The sequence below is a fragment of the Falco rusticolus genome, chromosome 4 (assembly GCF_015220075.1).
Source record: "Falco rusticolus isolate bFalRus1 chromosome 4, bFalRus1.pri, whole genome shotgun sequence".
Taxonomy (NCBI): domain Eukaryota; kingdom Metazoa; phylum Chordata; class Aves; order Falconiformes; family Falconidae; genus Falco; species Falco rusticolus.
Window position 1 is genome coordinate 70,314,242 of NC_051190.1, and position 18,836 is coordinate 70,333,077.

The 18,836-nt window shown below is 39.2% G+C and overlaps 1 protein-coding gene across 2 annotated transcripts in view; it reads left to right on the forward strand.

The window, feature by feature from the left end:
* The window catches only part of PIP4K2A (phosphatidylinositol-5-phosphate 4-kinase type 2 alpha), a 117,212-nt gene that overhangs the window by 68,150 nt on the left and 30,226 nt on the right, over nt 1-18,836 (forward strand). For both annotated transcript variants that reach the window (XM_037383208.1, XM_037383209.1), the window contains exon 4: nt 12,678-12,830. In XM_037383208.1, the coding sequence (XP_037239105.1) occupies nt 12,678-12,830 (153 nt within the window). The remainder of the gene's footprint in view (nt 1-12,677; nt 12,831-18,836) is intronic.

The window sequence follows — 18,836 nt, forward strand, 5'->3', positions numbered from 1 at the left end:
TCACCAGCATTCTTGTCAACCTATGAATAATTTTTTCTCATTTTATGTGACTTAGTCCTAAGACATCATATGAAGAGCTTAAAAATTATTTTACAGTCCGAATTACAGGTTTCTAAAGACAACCAAATTTGAATCAAAGCTCTCTGCTGGTGCTTCTGCTCTGAAATTCATGCCTCCATTTATTGGCCCTTGGTTTGGGAACGAATGAGCCATTTCTAGCATCAGACTACAGACAACAAGGTCAACAGTAAATATGTCAGCAACAACTATATTAGGAGCTCAATCTTCTTCCTAAGACATGATCTTTTCATTGAACATTTAATAAAATGTGTAAAAACAAAAAAAAAATCATGGAAGCAAGAACTATCTTAAAAAGAAAATTCTTGTGCTGGTAATTTTAGCATGGTAAGTCTGTCAGCACATGAGAAATTCTTGAGCTAGTCTGTCAGGTTCCTGTAGCAGAGTATGCAGTTTGTAGATCTCAAATAGATGTTGGCACCAAGAGGTTCAGAACTGCTTACATATTGTAGTCAGCAGTTACCTGGTAGTAAGGTGTTAAGCCAGCTGTACTAAAAACACCACAGTTTTTGTTAGTCTTTCCAGCCTATAAAAAATGAAGTTTGCAAGCTGAATATTATGTTCTAGCATTTGGTGCCTAAGTGTGAGGCCAAATAAGAATTTGGTGGCTGTCGGACTTAACCTTAGTATGTAGAGCAACAGAAATTTTAACCTCTGGTTTCTCTTAGTTTTCCCTAGAGAAAACATTTATTTTGCCTTGCTTTGGGCAGTTTCTTGCCTAAGCTGAGTATCATTCACAATTGGGTTATTCAAACTAGAAAAAAGTAATTTGGCATGTGCTTGTAACATCAAAACAATGAGCTGTTAGGTGCTCCCTGAGTGCTTACAGAGATAGCTGTTGAAAGTGAGGCATTAAGCCAAGCTTTGCAGAGCTGAAGGGGAGAGGGTCCCAGAAAAAGAGCGCTAACTCTTTCCAAAGTAAGTGCGTGCCCTAAGCTGACAGCTTCAAATCCCCACTTACAATCTCAATAGGATAACTTGATTTAGGAAAGAGTCAAGTGTTTTATTCATTAAACTCTCATTCAACCAAGTCAAGGAACTCATAACCTTTCTCCTGGAAGGATAGCTCAGTACAAAAAAAAAAGAAAAAGTTGATGTTTCACCTTTCTCTGTCAATGTTTTTCATGTCTTTAATCACAGTAATCACTCCTTGAATACAATTTGCTTATAAATGTTCATAGGTGTTCAGAGTGTGTACATCCACATCTTAACAAGATCATAGAAAGGACAATATTTCTGACAGGTATACCACAGGAGCAGTGGCATCCCATTTTTGTCTTTTGGAGGTCCCATGACACTCACTATAGGTCTCTTGAGAGCCCTGCTTTTGCGCTGACAAGAAATCATCATGCAGTATTGTCCATACAGCTGCCAAAGACGAGGGGAGGTCATACCCATGAATGTGCCTGTAGCATATGTTACTAGTCAGGTATGCTTTGCTACGCGCCGGACTCCTTAAACATACGTCAGTGTCGGAGGTCTGTGTTTTGTGATCATGTTTGCTCATCAGTGTTTCTAGACATGAAGCTTCTCAATGGCAGTGGTAGAATGCATGGTGCCGTCATAAAAAGTAAACCCAAAAGTCGTCCCTACCTATCCCTGTACAGCAAAAACAGACATCTCTGGGTTTGGTGCTTCTGTTGTTAGGCAAAACTCTAGTGTTTTAGTGTTTCTTGCATCTAGAAATCATTAGCAAAACACTATCCTGAACACCATCCCAGAAGTGAGCTGCTCATTTCAAATCATAGCAAAAAAATATTTGGAACATCTATGTCCAGTTGTATGACACTGTCTTTGTAATACTTCTTAATCAGTAATCCAGGTCTAATTCATCCATGTCCATGATTCCTGAGGTTTTGAAAAAAAAAAAACATTGTGAGGAGCTGCAAGCTTGTCTTCATGAGAAGCCATGCACAGGCCAGGCAGCGCTGCTTTGACTACTGTCACAGAAGAACAGCCAGACCATGTGTATGTAATTCTCTAACAGTGACAAACTGCTGCCAGGCTTTTCCACTGACCTATGATTTCAGTCATCACAGAGCATCATCTGTGCACTTGGTTTTGCCTATTCGTTCATGCAAAGCTTGCCCAGAGGCACTCTTAAATAGCCTGGGATGTGATGTGATTTGTCTTTAGGGTACACAGGGCTTGTAAAAAGCTCATTTTAGCATTCCACGACTTTCAGATGAGATCACAGTACCAGAAACCATTGTTTGCCTCTGTCCAGACATCGAGAAATGGGGAAGATTTAAATCAATGAGACGCTGTTAAGCCAGTCAGTTTGAAATATTGCTGTTCCTTTAAAGCTCTCCATGCTTTATCACTAGGATTCTTCTATTGCCCTTTTTCTCCTTCTTTTAGGAAAAGTTCTGACTCAATGACAATTTTTATTAGGCTCCCTTTTTAGGTTAGTTACTTTAAGTATTTGTATTACATCCAACACACAGTTCACGTCCTCAAAGTTTCTAAAATATAATCTTGTCTGCTAAGGTAGCAGTTTTCTAACTATGACATTTACATTAGATGTGTAAGATACTAGAATGAGCTAATTAAATTGACCTTTAAATCTCTCCACCCTCTTGGAGGCTGTGGCTAATCCTTGGCCTCCCACTGTGGAGATAAATATCTGTGCTGTGAACATCTTAAGCAAAGTGGGCAGAGGAGGAAGAGCTTCGCCAACAGCTCATCTTTGAAGAGGAGGGCAATACTTTGCCAGTTACAAATATAGCTTGCCGTTACAGAGGGAGTGGGCAGGGGGACACGCTTTTCCTGTACTTTAGTGGCTCTGCTCCATGTGTGTTCCTCAGAAAAATGGTTTCAGTTGGAAAAAAGCTCCAAACAGCTTAACTTGTTGCTCTTAGAAGCAACCAAAATCTCTCTGGAAATCAGTTTACTTTTTTTGAGATCTAGTGTTGGTATAACTAGCACTATCAATAATATCATTACTGTTACTTAATTACAGTAGGCTGCTATTTATATTGACCAACATGCAAAGTAAAAATAGACTTCCAGAGGCTATAAAGCATTAGGGGGTATTTTAGCTGCCTTCTAAGGATTCTTGAGGATGCCTCTTACAAAATATTTGGCTTGATATTTTGTGACTTTGATTTTTAAAATGCCAATTAACGTGGGGCTTTGCAATAAAAAATATATTTTTTGTAAATAATAGATGATTAAATGACAAAAATCAAAAATTTAGTTGTCAATGAGCAGTTGACATTTCACATAATGAAACCTTAGAGAAGATGCAAAATCTGTCCAAATGGCAAAGTGGGATAAAGATAAGGATTTTGTACAAAACCCACTTTGATCACCTGGTATTCTGAGCCTGTCCAAATAAGATGTCTTTTAATACAGTCAGATGAATAATTATATGGATAAAAAGGAGTGCAGAATTACAGAGAGTGAAGGCTGCATTCAGGGAGGCAGTAGCTCTGGGAAGGAACAAGAAGTGAAAGAGGACAAGAATTTAGCGCTGCTGTTAGCTCCTGTCTAAGAGTAACTGCATCCTTGGGTGGATAAACTGGAAGGTATAAAATAAGACCAGAAAGAGCTCTAACTTTTTTTAACATCTGTTTATTTTATACCTGAAGCTAATACTATATATAGTTTTGGTGCTAGTCATCTTAAAGGATGTTGAAAATTTGGATATAGAAAAAGATACAGAAAAACAGTGTCAAAGGTATGTAAGGACATAGAGAATGCCTTGTGGTGGGAGTGACAGAGTTTGACCTGCTGCACTTGAAAAAATTAGAATTGAGAAGTAGTATGTGAGTATCCTTGCAGGAAAACAACACTAGGTACTTTAGGAAAGAATAACTAGAAATGACTGGAAAAGGAAATAATTAAAATTCAAAATACAGTGGTGAATCTTGGTCTTTTGAAGTTTTAAAAAACAAGAATGCCTTTTTGGAAGTTGTACCTTGACCAAAAGCAGAGATTGCAGTTCATTTGGTGAATGGCTGGGTGAAATGAAGTGGTTTCTGATGGGTAGCAGTTTTGTTGGATTCTAGTTTATGAAATTCTGTTGAAGGCTGCAGAAAAGCTCCTGTGAACTTCAAAGAATTGTGGATTCCAAAAAGCACTTGTGGAAAAAAAAATTCTTACCTAATATAGATTTACTGTAGGAAATAAAAGTCTGCACAGATTGTTAAGTTTGGGAAGGAGTTACTGAAGGAAGAGTGGGTCTATAGTAAAACCGAATAACCTTTCAGTTAATTTGCTAAAGAATATGCTGTTCCTGTGTGAAATGATGATACGTAATTTGGGTGTGCTGATTAACTTTTGTATCAAGAACTCTTTGGGAAAGGAAGTACTAGTAAGTGGTGTAGCTTACTTACCCATTTATATTTAAAGCTGTATTTTTGTTATTTTATCAGAAATTAATTCTGTGGTATGGGACAAATTCTTTGTGATCTGTAGCCCTTCAGCACTGAAGACCAGATGAGTATTTCTGGTTGCCTGCTATTCAGTACCATATAGGTGATGTTTTTAATATTGATTCATGTCAGGGCAGTGAGACTTCTAGCCAGTGATTTCTCAGAGGGAAACTGTTTGGGAGAGAGGGGGAGGTATGTGAAAAAGAAATTTATCTAGTAGAGGTGTCTCTGAGCTTGGCATGTTAAATGTGTCTTCAGTTGTATAAGTAATTACACAAGTAATTTAGCATAGTCTTTAAATGACCTCATAAAAGTATTCACACTTCAAAAGTACAAAACCTTTTCTTTCTCTTGAGACCAAAAAACCAGCAGGCACAAGATTAAAACTTCACAAATGAGAAGTGAATGGGGAATTGGCAGAACACACACACTTGGAGCAGGAGACTTGAAGTGAGTTGCTAAGTGAAGCTGTTAAGTGGAACAGGGTATGTGTGGCTGACATGTTTTAATTGTGCCAGAGGACCGAGGCACACCGTGGCAGAGTGGAGAAGGCTGGGAAAATCTGAAGGGGACAGGGCAGTGTGACCCTCTTTTCTTTGAGTTTTGTGCTCCCTAATGCTATAATACAAGCAGGTGATTTTTATTAACCTATTATGACTAATGCTTCAAAGTTGTACAGCTAGATACACGCTCCACTGGTTCCTGACACACTATGGTAGTGCTTTGTAGTAGCAGTAAGTGATGGTAAAAGGGCTGTTAGATCATCAAATCTGTATCTTTTGGAGGGTTAAGTTATGCATTTTTTGTCTATATCTGAAGGACATCCTCCCTGTTTTGGCTTTGTGACTCATAGATCTGTGCTAAGTGAGTAGTGGCTCATTTCCCATCTGTTCATGTTCCATTTAGTCTTCCCCTAATTAAGAAGCAGAGGCAGAGGGAATTCAATCTGGTATTTGCCATGATCTGTCTCTCCGTTCCCCTTTCCTCAACACAGCTTTTGGGAAAGGGAGGTGCTTGATTTTCACTCTTTAATTCCTTTCCAGTCCACTATGGACGCCCTACCGAAGAAGATCTTGTTGCTCTGGTCAGCAATGGGTCTCCCGTAGCTGAGTTTAGTGCTGAACAAGGAAGCAGAGGAAAAAGCCCCACACTGCTCTCTTTAGGCAGGTTCAATCAGCTTTTCTTCCAAGGCATTTGTGCACAGATGTCTATCATAAAATTCCTTTTACTCGCTTTTTGTGGAAATCATCACTGAAATTTATCTGTGTTGTGCCAAAAGTCAGCTGGATCACAGGAGTATTTAACCATGTACTGTCTCACAAAACTACATTTGACAGTAAGACAAGTCTATACAGTGTACCTGATAGCAGCCTGAACTACAGAGCCATACAATTCAAGTAAGTGTGTGTTTTCAGTCGGTCTGAGGAGTACTATGTAACTTTCTTATTATTGTCTGCATTAAGATGATTGACTTAAACTTGGTTTGGATAACCCCAGAATAAGGTAAACTCTTACTTATCTAGATATGTGTAAAGTCTAATTTTAAGAGAAAACCCCATGAACTTTCCACAGTCTCTGTGGTATAAAGTGCATATTGGACATCACATGGATGTTACCGATATTTTTGGCTGAGATTTCTTACCAATTATAGGTTTACTAGTGGCTGTGCTTCAAGTGACTAAGTGCAGGTCCTTCACGGCCATTTCTTAACTTACAAGAAAGGCATTTTCCAACAAGGAATTGCTTCACTTCTAATATATGTACTATTAATTTGTTAGCATTTGACACTGAATGGGGCACAAAACGCTTTGAGTTTTATTTGGCAGCCTGGGTCAAACAGGTAAGTTAACTTTACCTGCATCAAAAGGGAAGGATCTTAGTTGGCTTTAAATAGCCATATTGTTTTCTCTTTGAAGCCCCTAAATTCTTCTAGTTTGATCCTTTCAGTGAGGCTGTGCCTTGAACTTACTTGCTAATGATGACTTAGCAGTGCAGGCCAATTCTTGTCATCTCTTTACTTAACTGTTCATTATCATCATGGTCAGGCAACAGTGTATGTATTTTATGGAGGACTGATTTCTAGCTATAAACAAATATAACTAGTATAGTTGAGAGGTAAGGTATTTTGCATGGTACCTGGAAGCTTTACTTTGGAAGAAATTTGACCTTTTCTCTGTTCACAGAAGTGGGAGTTAACCGTGACAAATAAAACTGTCCACAGGCAAAACGCAGCCATGCATTTATCAGCACAAGAAAGTGGTAATGCAGTTGCTAGTAATCAGCACAATATTTTTCAGCTTTTTAAACTGCACTTATTTAATAAACTTTTGCAAGTATCAAAAGAAAACACAGTAAATGGTAATATTAACAATGTTCTCAGTCTTCCACCTTCTTTCAAAGTTCAAAAGAAACTACATTCTGTATCTGAAGAGAACATTACATTGACAGAGTAAAAAAAAAAGTGTGTTAAAGAGGTGGTATAATTAGAGGTTGTTTTTATCTTAAACATGTTTAATGTTTAAACATCTGATCCAAAGTATTAATTTATTACTAGTCAGGGTATTGTAGAGAGGGCATTTGGGTTACCTGTGCATGTATGGAAAGGTGCTGCTTAGGATAAAATGGGTTGGTTGGTTCTACCAAATTAATGTGCATGTGGTAAAATGATAGCTGTATGCATTCTTAATTAAGGCTGATATAGCTAACTAATAATAAAATAGCTGTCTACTAAAAAATAGATGCATCAGCATTTTTAACCCAGTAAAACATTAGGAAACAGTAAAGTGTGTGCTAAATTATCTACAGATACTCTGTATTCTCTTGTTAGCAACATTTTCAGTACAGTAGTTGTATTTGCAAATTGTCATTGTAGTTAGCAATCAGGCAGAATTCATTTCCATTAGAAAAAAGCTATTGCTGGAAAAAACAAGAATCAGTAAAAAAATCCATGACTTCACAAGGTTTCCTCCAGTTGATTTAAAATATGACTGAATTTATTCATTTGTATTTGAATCTGACTAGTTCCCACTTTTTATTTAGCCTGAATTGTAATGAAAGAAGCATGATAAAGAGTACTAGTTGTTTCATTCTCTTAGTCTAACACCCATTAATTCTTTTTAAGTCAGAATTTATTACTGCTTATGCTGTCTGTATTTTTGCATGTATCAAGTATCATAGAATCGTTTAGGTTGGAAAGGACCTTCAAGATCATTAATGATTAACCTAGCACTGCCACGTTCACCACTAAAATGTCCCTAAGCACCACATCTACATGTCTTTTAAGTACCTCCAGGGGGGGTGACACCACCACTTCCCTGGGCAGCCTGTTAAACACTTGGCAACCCTTTTGGTGAAGAAATGTTTCCTAATATCCAATCTAAACCTCACCTGGCGCAACTTGAGGCAGTTTCCTCTTGTCCTGTCACTTGTTACTTGGGAGAAGAGACCTACAGCCTCCTGTCAGGCAGTTGTAGAGAGCGATCAAGGTCTCCCCTGAGCCTCCTTTTCTCAAGGCTAAACAACCCCCATTCCCTCAGCCGCTCCTCATAGGACCTGTGCAAAAGACTCTTCACCAGCTCTGTTCCCCTTCTCTGGACACACTTCAGCACCTCAATGTCTGCCTTGTAGTGAGGGGCCCAAAACTGAACACGGTATTTGAGGTGCGATCTCACCAGTGCAGAGCACAGGGGGACAATCACTTCCCTGGCCCTGCTGGCCACACTGCTTTGGATACAAGCCAGGCTGCTGTTGGCCTTCTTGGCCACCTGGGCACACTGCTGGCTCATGTTCAGCCGGCTGTTGACCAACACCACCGGGTCCTCCACTGCCCAGCAGCTTCCCAGCCACCCTTTCCCAGCCCGTAGCGCTGCGTGGGGCTGTTGTGCCCCCAGTGCAGGACCCGGCACTTCTCCCTGTTGAACCTCCTACAACCGGCCTCGGCCATGGGCCCGGCCTGCCCAGACCCCCCTGCAGAGCCTCCTGCCCCCCAGCAGATCAGCGCTCCCCCCGCTTGGTGCCCTCTGCACACTGGCTGAGGGGGCACTCGATCCCCCCAGATCATGGATGAAGAGATTAAACAGGACTGGCCCCAGGACTGAGCCCTGGGGGACACCACTTGTGACCGGCCACCAACGGCGTTTGACTCCGTTCACCACCGCTCCTTGGGCCCGGCCAGCCAGCCAGGTTTCACCCAGCGCAGAGCTCGCGTATCCAAGCCCTGAGCAGCCGCAGCCAGCGTCTCCAGGAGAACGCTGTGGGAAACAGTGTCAAAGGCTTTACTAAGGTCCAAGCAGACAACAAACATCCACAGCCTTTTCTTCACCCACTGAGCGGGTCACCTTGTCACAGAAGGAGACCATGTTAGTCGGGCAGGACCTGCCTGTCGTAACCCCGCGCTGGCTGGGCCTGATCCCCTGGTTGTCCTGCCCGTGCCGTGTGACGGAGCTCAGGATGACCTGCTCCACAGCCTTCCCTGGTACCAAGATCAGGCTGCCAGGCCTGTAGCTCCCCAGATCCTCCTTCCTGCCCTTTTGCAGCTGGGTGTCCCTGGCTGAGCTCCGGTCAGCAGGACCTGCCTGGTCAGTCAGGGCTGCTCCTACGTGCTGGGAAGCGGCCGGGTGAGCCCTTCTGTCGGCGCCCTCGGGGGGATCCCGTCCGGCCCCACGGACCGGGGGTGTCTGGTTGGTGCAGCAGGTCACTGGCCCTTTCCCCTTGGATGACGGGGGCTTCATTCTGCTCCCCGTCCCTGTCTTCCAGCCCAGGGGGCTGGGTGCCCGGAGAGCAACTTGTTCTTACTATTAAAGACTGAGGCAAAGAAGGCACTAATGATCTCAGCCTTTTCCTCATCCTTTGTCACCGTTTCCCCCCACATAAAAGAAAATCTGAATAAATTTGTTTTGATGGGTTCCTACATAAATATAGCTATATACTAGACATTCCTGCTTAATAGTGGGATGACAGGAGGAAGGTAGGAAGAACTTTAAGGCCTCACACTCAGAAGAGCTCTCCTGTGCAAATAGTGCTTATGAAGGCAAAAGAAGACAGATTTAATTTAAAAGATCAAATGGTTATAGGAATAGCATTTGAAAGGTTTGAGGTCAGAAGTGGTTGGTTTCGTCCTTTTCTGACCACAGAATTAGTAACTGAGCTTCAGCAACTGAAAAGTCCAGAGAAGAAGTATCTCCCTTGTGTTGTATCTCAGTTGAGGCATTGTGCTAGCAAGGTTTTTCATTCATACTGACTACTCCCAGGTCTGAATTTCACTCAGATCTGACAAATCTTTAGTGAAGAATGTTAAAATACACCTTAAGAGTATTTGAAATTTTGGAGAATAGTACTAGTTGAGGTCCTTCTTCCCACTTTCCTTCCTTCAGAAGTTCAGTGGCAAAATAGCAAGTACACTTTTTTGTAGCCTTTTATAGCAAAGCGACTTAAGCCTTCCCCCCCAGGTTAATGGTTTTCAATGTTTATACCACAGGGTTTATGGTCTGAAGACTAGTGTTCTCAGAGAAAATTATATTCACAAAACTGTGGTTACTGCTTTATTGCAATAGTTAACCTCAGAATAATGCATCTTTTTTTGCTGGGAACAATAACCAATAATTACCCAGTAGCCTTTATTATTGCTGAATTACAGCCTAATACCTTAGCAGTAGCTTAATTCACTACATACATGGAAGATTACCCGTGCTTCAGCTTTTTTCAAAATTAAAAATAATTATGTTACATCATATTTTCTAGTTTGTGATAAAGGTAACTGAATCTGCACAATGTTTTAAAACTTCTGTTTTCAGCTGCTCATCAAACTATTAAATACATGCCCTGGAAACAAAGCCAAACCCTGACTTTTAAACAGTGAGGGTTTCTACAGAGGATGATTTCTGTGACTAACTCTATGATTCAGTTTGAGAATTAATGGAGTACTGATGTCAGGTGTAGCATTAAGAAAATTTGATCTGTTAATGATACCTGTTCTCTTGAATAGACTTCATTAGTACATTAAAATATTTCAGTGGTGGAGTGGTGGGAAATGAATTTGAACAGGAAACACCTGAAAACAGGTGAAGAAAACTGCAGGAGTACTTAAATTCCCTTCTCTAGTATCTTCAATACCATGTGAGGTGACGGTGTATCAGGACTCACATCTGTTAAGATTGCCTGTCTAAAAGCTAGTGCAGAGAAGGTCTGCAGTGGCTGTCACTAAAGCTCTTTTATGATCAGTCTAGAAAAATTGTTTATTTATAAACATCAGGGAAACACCTATATTCATCCTTTCTTTAGTGAATAGAGAGGATAATGGAGAAAGACACTGCTTTTTATCCTAGTAATTTGTAATGATTCAAGTTCAGTGCACAAGCCTAGAAATATACAGGGAGAAGTGTGCAAATGTTTATTTCTCCTATATGTCATTCTAATAAAACTTCATAGAGCCTGTGTGCTTTTAGGTGATTTACTGTTATTCCTACTACTCCTGAGTATTTCAGTTGAACAAAGTAACCTTGGGGGAAAACATTCTTATTTCATATTAAACTGATTTCAGAAAGCATCCTGCATTTGGGATAAATACAGCTATGCTGAAGGTCTGTTGAAGTCAGTGGGTCTCCAAAATACAGAGACATAATTATATGTGTTCATGTGCCGCCTTAAATTGGGGGGTATAGTTGCCCTTATCTCTTTGTTGAGGTTATTACTTTATAATAATTATTGACCTTCTGTCACTGGGGTTGAATTGGCATGTCCAGCTCCTGCTGAAGTCCATAAAGCTTGTGAATGGATTTATCAATGGTAAAAACTTCCAAATAAAATATAACTCTTAAAAAATAAAATTTTGTGGGTTTAGTACCTGGTGATGGTGGACTGAGCCTATTTCTAATTACTTTCTGAAAGCATCATTGTTCTTCTAGTGTAAATCTGTTTTGTGACTTAGTTCACTGTGCCTTATCAAACTGCACAAATGTGTCATGTTCTGTAGCTGCTGGAGATGGACTTTTGCCATTTAGGAATCTGAAATATCTACATACAAAACTTTATTAAAACTTTTGTGAAAATGGCTTTTCTTCTAGCAGGGAGAATGTTATGCTATGTGAGTGTGGAGGGGGGGGGAGTATATTTCAATTTAGCAACAGCTGTTTGTGCAGTATGGTACAATGAGGAACGATAGTAGGAGCTGGGGTTTTCTGCTACCAGTAGAGATATACCAAATGGGTACTGCAAGTTTATTTCATAAACATAGAAGGGTTCCAGCAGTCTGTAATTAACTTGTTTAATCTTTTCAGAGTATGGTCTGGTTTTATGAAAGTACACATGGGGTGTAAGAACATTATTGTTTTCTCATGGTTGTGCTGCTGCTGTTACTAGTTATTATTTAAAAAAAAAAAATGTCATTCACGTATGTAACAATTGGCATAAACTTTTACTGGTAAAGATAGATGTTTCCAGGCACAACCAAGTTGTTATACTTTGTCCAATTTATTTTTACTGGTTTTAAATATAAAAGAATATAATCTGAATACTTCTTTTCCGAAAAAAGCAGAACGCTTCTCTTGCTACTGTTGAAGTGCAGGTAGTCTCAAGTATTGCTCTAAAAATGGTCACTAATCTCTAGAAGTTTTTCTTCTAACTACTATACAGTTATTAACTCATCTTCCTCTCTTGAGTCTGTAGTAGGGTAAGCCTATTTTACAAAAGGAGGTACTGTACAATAATATTACTTGCTTAACACTAGATATGAAACCATTGGAATAGCTCTGGTATTAGAAATTGGAAATCTGGCTGTGATCTTGTTTACATACCAGATCACACGGGCTCAAGAGCAAATCCCGCTCAGTTTCAAAGTGATACTGTTACTACAGGTGAATCCTCTATTTATAGTTATTGTGGTGTAATACAGTGTTCCTTTTGGATTTTTCATTCATGTGTTTTCTTCCCAAAAGCTGATAATGTTTACATAATAAAGTGTGATACATTCTCATTCAGCATTGAGAGTGACTTTTGAACCACTGATGGGCAAATACCATCCCCCAAACATTCTTTTGTTCTCATTTTTGAAGTGATTTATCAAGATAATGCAGTTTGTGATTACATGCTTTGCAGAATTCAGCTTGGTGCAGGTGTATTGAAAGAGATTAAAAAATACATTTAAATTGCTTATACTTGTTCTAATTAAAAGTTGCATATTTTTGTCTGACTTGGTGCTTTTTTATGTTTTCAATCAATTGACAGAATTCATTGACAAGAAGTGCGCCCCTTGCCAATGATTCCCAAGCACGGAGTGGTGCCCGCTTTCATACATCTTATGACAAAAGATATATCATCAAAACTATAACAAGTGAAGATGTAGCAGAAATGCACAACATACTGAAGAAATACCATCAGGTAATGTACTATTTATTATCAGAGTGTGGGATCTCTCCTTAAATATTATAATGCAAATATTTTTTAGGGTGCTAAAAGTTTTAAATTAATAATTCTGGGAAAAGAGCCACTTCAGACATTTTCCCTTTTGCATGAGCAGTGTATTGAGGTCTGCAATTCACAAGGCTGCACTTCTCTACATATCTAAGCTAGCTTTAAGTAAAATTATATGTCTGTGGTACAGAGATACTAACTTGGAGGCCATAAGCTCCTTCGCCATGCTAGGAAGATGGTCTTTCTTTCAGCTAGTGGACTCCCAGCTTGAAGCTACTTATTGTGCGCTAGCTTGGAGAGATGTCTGTGTATGTGAATGGTGCAGGTGACCTCTTTCTTCCTGGTCTGATGACTGAATGTTCTGTCTTTCACTAACAGCAGATTTCAAAAAATTAAAGTTGTGTTGTATGAGAAATGAAAAATTGGATATAATTAATGTAAAATTCCTGCTAATAAAAACCCCAGGTTTTCCTAATGTGCATTTCCATAAACAACAGTAAAGTCAAAAGTGAACAGTGGAGATTTCTTAAATCAGCCTTGATAGCTTTCATACAGTGCCAGTGTATAATTTGTGTGGATGGCATGGGGAGGAGCACAACCTGGGGAACACAAGAAGCCTTAATAAGATCAGTGCTAATTTTCTTAGCCCTAGATCGGTTTGAATAAACTCTAAAGCTGCAGAAATCAGAAAAACCTCTAAAAATAATCTATGATACGATACCAAATAGGAGGGATTTTTATCCTTTCCGTCTTCCTGCTCACTTCCATGGGTTGGGATTTCAGGTAAAGACTTCAGGACATTTGGCATTGGGGCGTTGTTGTCACTGGTTTAGGTGGTTTCTTTTTTGTCTCGCAGTGGTTTTGTTTGGTGCTTTTTTAATACTGTTACGTTTGTAAAACCAGTTTTAAAGCAATCTTTTGAGGTGGAAGGGAGGGAAAAGCATACTTTAGAGGCACTTGGGATTGAAGGTGCCAGCTATCTTTGTGGTGCTATTTGGCTGTCTCCCTGTCTGCTCTTCTTGTGTTGAAGGGAGATTGCTGAATGCCCTCCAAGTCCAGAGCAGCTTGGGAAGCCTTCAATGAGTTAGATCTGAACTCTTTTCTCTCCCTGTATGTTGTTCTTATGTTTAAATAACATGCAGGACCACCATGGGTTTGTTTTAATGTAGATAAATATCATCACTACAGAAATGTTCATAAGACCATCTCTTAATTACAGTTTTACTGAAGAGAATTTTTAAAACATCTAATTGTAATTTGGGGTCTATTTTTTATTAGAGTTCTCAAACTTAGAATATTGGATTTGAGCTATGAAGCAGTGGAGCAAAATCAAAGTTTTAGTCTGTTTTGTATTCGGTATTAGAAGCTAGTATTAATGATTAGATTTTGAGGCTTAATCCGTCTGAAAATCATACTGCTTTTCAAACAGTCATCTCCTTTCAAGGGTGTCAATGAAGACAGCACTGACGTGAATGAACTTAAAAATTTGGAATCTTTCCATTAATGCTTTCAAACATCAGAGTTCATAATAGGCTAGGTTACAAGGAATAATGATCTGAAAGTTATCTGTACCAGGCATCTAATTTCACTTTATACTGGGAAAACATTCATATGAGAAAGCTCTCATTGGTGCCTCCAAAAGGTTCATAAAGATAAGATATCTATTTCTTTTTGTCTCAGAACTTGAGAGCACTTTACAAAGTGCTGTAAATGCAGAGGAACTCAAGCACAGAGACAGTTTAATAATTGACCTTTTAAATGAAATTAATTTTCGTATCTTCAGCAATACTGAATGAAATCGTTTGAATTAATTAAAGAAAATCTCAATTAAATCCCATTAACTCTGGTGACAGCTGATACAGTGTCCTGTGTGTTGCTGCTGGAAATTGAATGCTTGGAATCTAGGTACAGCAGCTTGTCCTCCCATTTCTCTAGATGTTTTTCACAAGTGGAACTTACTTAGCCTGCTTGACAGTGCAGAGAACCCATTGTCCTGGTGGAAAGGTTTTAATAATTCCCTTGACCAATTCATCCTACAAAGACTGGCCTTAGACCGCCTTTCTACTAATGAGCAATGCAATGCCAGGTAACATCCACTGGCACTTGAGCTCATTAGTGGTCCCTGCTGTGGTTTTGCTTTGGGCCAGCTAGCTGTCTCCCAGATAATTCTGGGCAAGGCTCAAGGTATTAACTGAGGCCAGTTACTGTTCTTACTTAAGAGTCTGAATATGATCATCCTGTTTTAGAGGAGACCTTAATTTGCATGTGAGTTACTCCATTCCAGATGCCAGATTCCAGAACTAATGCCGGAGGACAGTCCAAGACTGGTCTAATTCGCTGGTATTGTTCTTTATGGTTCTGTCGCATGGCATAGTTGCAGTAGTGCAAGATTTTTCAGAGACTGCACTGGTACTCCTGTGGAAATCTTTGTCTATAAAGCAAGTTCTCTTAAGTTCAATTTTATTTTGTCATAGTCTTTCCTGCCAATAGAGGAAATGTCAAGTTCCCTGTACTGATCTACATACTTACCTTATTGCCCAGTGTCTTCCTTAATTGTAATCATTGCCACAGTTAACAAAGCTAACTGTAATTGCACGCAGAAGTACCAAATATGGGATTTTTAGGGGAAAGTCTGCTTGTTAGCTTTTCTCCAATTTCAGTTCAGTGACCACCAGCAGCATGTAGCACATATATGAAAATTTCTGGCCCTGTTAAGTGTGCTTCACAGCCTGAGTGTGATCATGTTTGGGACTAGTTTGGGACTTCCAGTGGCATGTGCTTACATCATACCCTGTGCCAGGCTGCTCTTAGAGCAGAGCTGTATTTGAAAGGCTCAACCTTCTAAAGCAGGGAACATGCAGGCATGTTCAGACCCAGTTATGTAATGCAGTGATCATCCTGGGAGGAATAAACCTTTCTTAGGTGCATGAAGGCTAGGGAGGTGATTCATGTGAGTTTTAGAAGGCTGTTTCTCCCCTGTTAGAGATCAAGTACCCCCAGAGGACCTAAAGTGAGATCATTTATCCATTATGAACCTAACTTGAAAACCCTCTGCATCTTGCACCCTCTTTCACCTGCCCAGGAAGGCAGTAATTATCTTCCAGTTACTTCTGAAATGATTGTGAGCAAAATAAATGCCTTTTATGACAGATCATCTTTCCTCTTTCTCAGGCTTTTCCCCCCACCTATCCCCACTACAAATTCATTCCAAGTTTCTTCCCCAGGTTGAAACTCTTGAGTTTCATTTAAACCGTATTTACTCACCTGTTTCCTTATTAAGGCTAACAGCTCTAAGCTGATAGAATCATTCTAGACCTTGGAAGTACCTCTGCCCTTGCTTAGGGACCAAACAAGCCTTATCAAACGTTTCTCCAAGACAGCTTGAACTGCTTAATAATAAACACAAGAGGAGAGCTATCTTTAAACAAAGAATACTGGGGAGGGGACCATGACAAGTCAGAAGTGTGAGAGACTGGATATGTTCTTCATTCACCAAATTAGTCTTTGTCTCTGGCACTTGCAAAATAACTGTCAGTCTCCTTACACCATTTTGAACTACAAAGCTACTGCTGAGGCATCTGGGAGTTAGTTGGTCAGCAGCAAAATGTAGCAGGGCAGTTTTTCCATTAACAGCTCCAAAGCCCAACTCCAAGTACCAATGATTTTTTTGAGTAGTCACCAAAAGGTTAGAAAGAGGCATGTAGACTGCCACTGAAAAGTAAAAATAAAGGTAATTTTATTGGTAACTTGAAATTGTGGAGATGTTTAGTCCACAAACCCATCCAATTCTTTCCATCCTTCTTCCCTCCCATCTGTCTGAAGGTGCAATAGCCTGTCTGTTCTTTGGAGCTGTGGGGAACTGAGGTTATAGTTACACAGTCTGTATATTTTGATATTTACAAATAGAGCAGGAATTGTGCATAGTCTGTAAACACTTCTAAGTCTAAAAATACGAAGTCTAGATTGCCTGGTTTTCAATTAACCAGAGTTATAATGGACATGACTGTACACCTTGGAGAAATCAGGTTATTTTCAGGAAACAAAATGGTTAGTAACTTGTTAGGAATGAAAATAAAATAACTTAGTTTTGCTGAGTTATTAGCTTTCTTCTTTCTGGGTAGAGTTCCATTGTAATATCGCATGGCATTTTGCAAAGGTAACAAAGTTAGGTGCATCACAATTTACAGTATTATTATTACTATTTAAAATTTAAAAAGCTATCAAAAGTAAAACCAAAAAGAACGAATTCCAAGCCTAAGGCTGTCGACTAGAAATGTGTAAATAACTAAAAGCGAACCAGGTTTGAGGCAGTGTCAGAAGTTACTATAGTAACAGTATATAAGTATATATAGGAATTCCAAATTAAAATTTTTGAATTGGAAATAATAGTCCTGACAATTGTAAATTATAGTTGCTATCCAAAACGGAGTTGCGTTCGTTCATTTACTGTGTCTGATGTGATGCCCTTTTTTTTTTTTTTTTTTTTTAGTGGCAGTCAGGCCCATAACCTCAGACAGATGGTAAACACTTCAGTCTAAACACTGACACTTTCTGTCAACTCATCAGATGAGTCTGACGCTTTTAGTACCGAGTAGAAACACTAGAGATCATTATTTTCTCTTTCAAAGTTTAAAAAAAAAAAACAAAAAACAAAAACACACCACTAAAAAAGCCCACTAAGTCCACCACTTCTAAGAAAACAGGAGGAATAATGTCTTTCTCCATGCTTGAAGTTGCAAAGCATCATGTTATTTATGACTAGACTGTAGAGTCCATTGTGCATGGACCAGCCTTCTTTCTACACTGAAAGAAAAAATGGCCTGGAGCATGAACCAGCTAGGTTTCTAAGTGTTACGCTTAACCCAAATATATATGATGTGTTAGGTTCTTATGCTCTGAATTTCTATGCTAGCCAGTTTCTAACTACTGTATTATTTTCTGATACATAGTGTGAAATACTGCTTTCAGTTACATTTTAATGGTAATTGGCAATTGTTTTGGGCTGCTTATATTATTGGTATACTACCAGTTATCAGTGGAAGGCTCCTTGCTACTCCTCAGGTGTTACTTCAGCTGAACATCATTTACTTATTCAAATGCACTACAACCACTGTTAGGCTTAAAATGGGTCAGACTTTCATGTATTAGAAAAGCTGTTGCTGTATGGGCTTGTAGATGTAGTTTGACCATGTAAAATTGTGTAAGTTAAGCATGTTCACGTTAAGTACTCAAATAGTATTTGAGAGCAAAATCAAACATTTATTTGAAATACCTCCAAATCTGGTGTGATTTTAAACCTATGCTCCTGACCCCAAGAGCATGGACCAGAAAAAAGGAGTTAAACCTACTGCTCCCTTTGACATTGTTAAAGGAGAGCTCAGCAGTGCCATCTGTGTGTTGCCAGGATTTCACCCTATGTTCAAGGAACAGGTAATACCCTCCTTCCTCCTAAAGGAAAAGTTTCATTTCAGCATATATTTAAGGTATGTTTATATATTTCTTTTAGATGTATTGTCCTGTGCAAAAAGCTTATCAGTTTACCTAAATTGCAAAGTATACTATTCAGCAGATATCAATATATATGTAGATATTTTCTAAACTACAAATATGATTTTCAGGGGCAGAAATCAGTGACAGTTGAGTAAAATTATGTAGGTGGATGTTCTAGTTTCTGAAATGTCTGAATCAAGATAACCTGCCCCTCCCAGTGAGATAAACTTGCTTTAAATCTTAAATTGGTATAAAAGCAGAGTCCTGTGCTCTTTGAGAATAGATGGCAGGCAGGATAGAAATTTTTAGAAATAAATTAAAGCAAACTTGAGTGTCTGAGAAAAAGGAAAACCTTTGGAAACCTTTTTTTTTTTTCTTCTTTTTCATTAAAATGGACTTCAAAAGGGATTTATTATTTCTCAGTGCTGACACCCAGGTGACTTCAGTAAAGAAAAGAAACTGAGAAGCCATATCGAAGCAGGT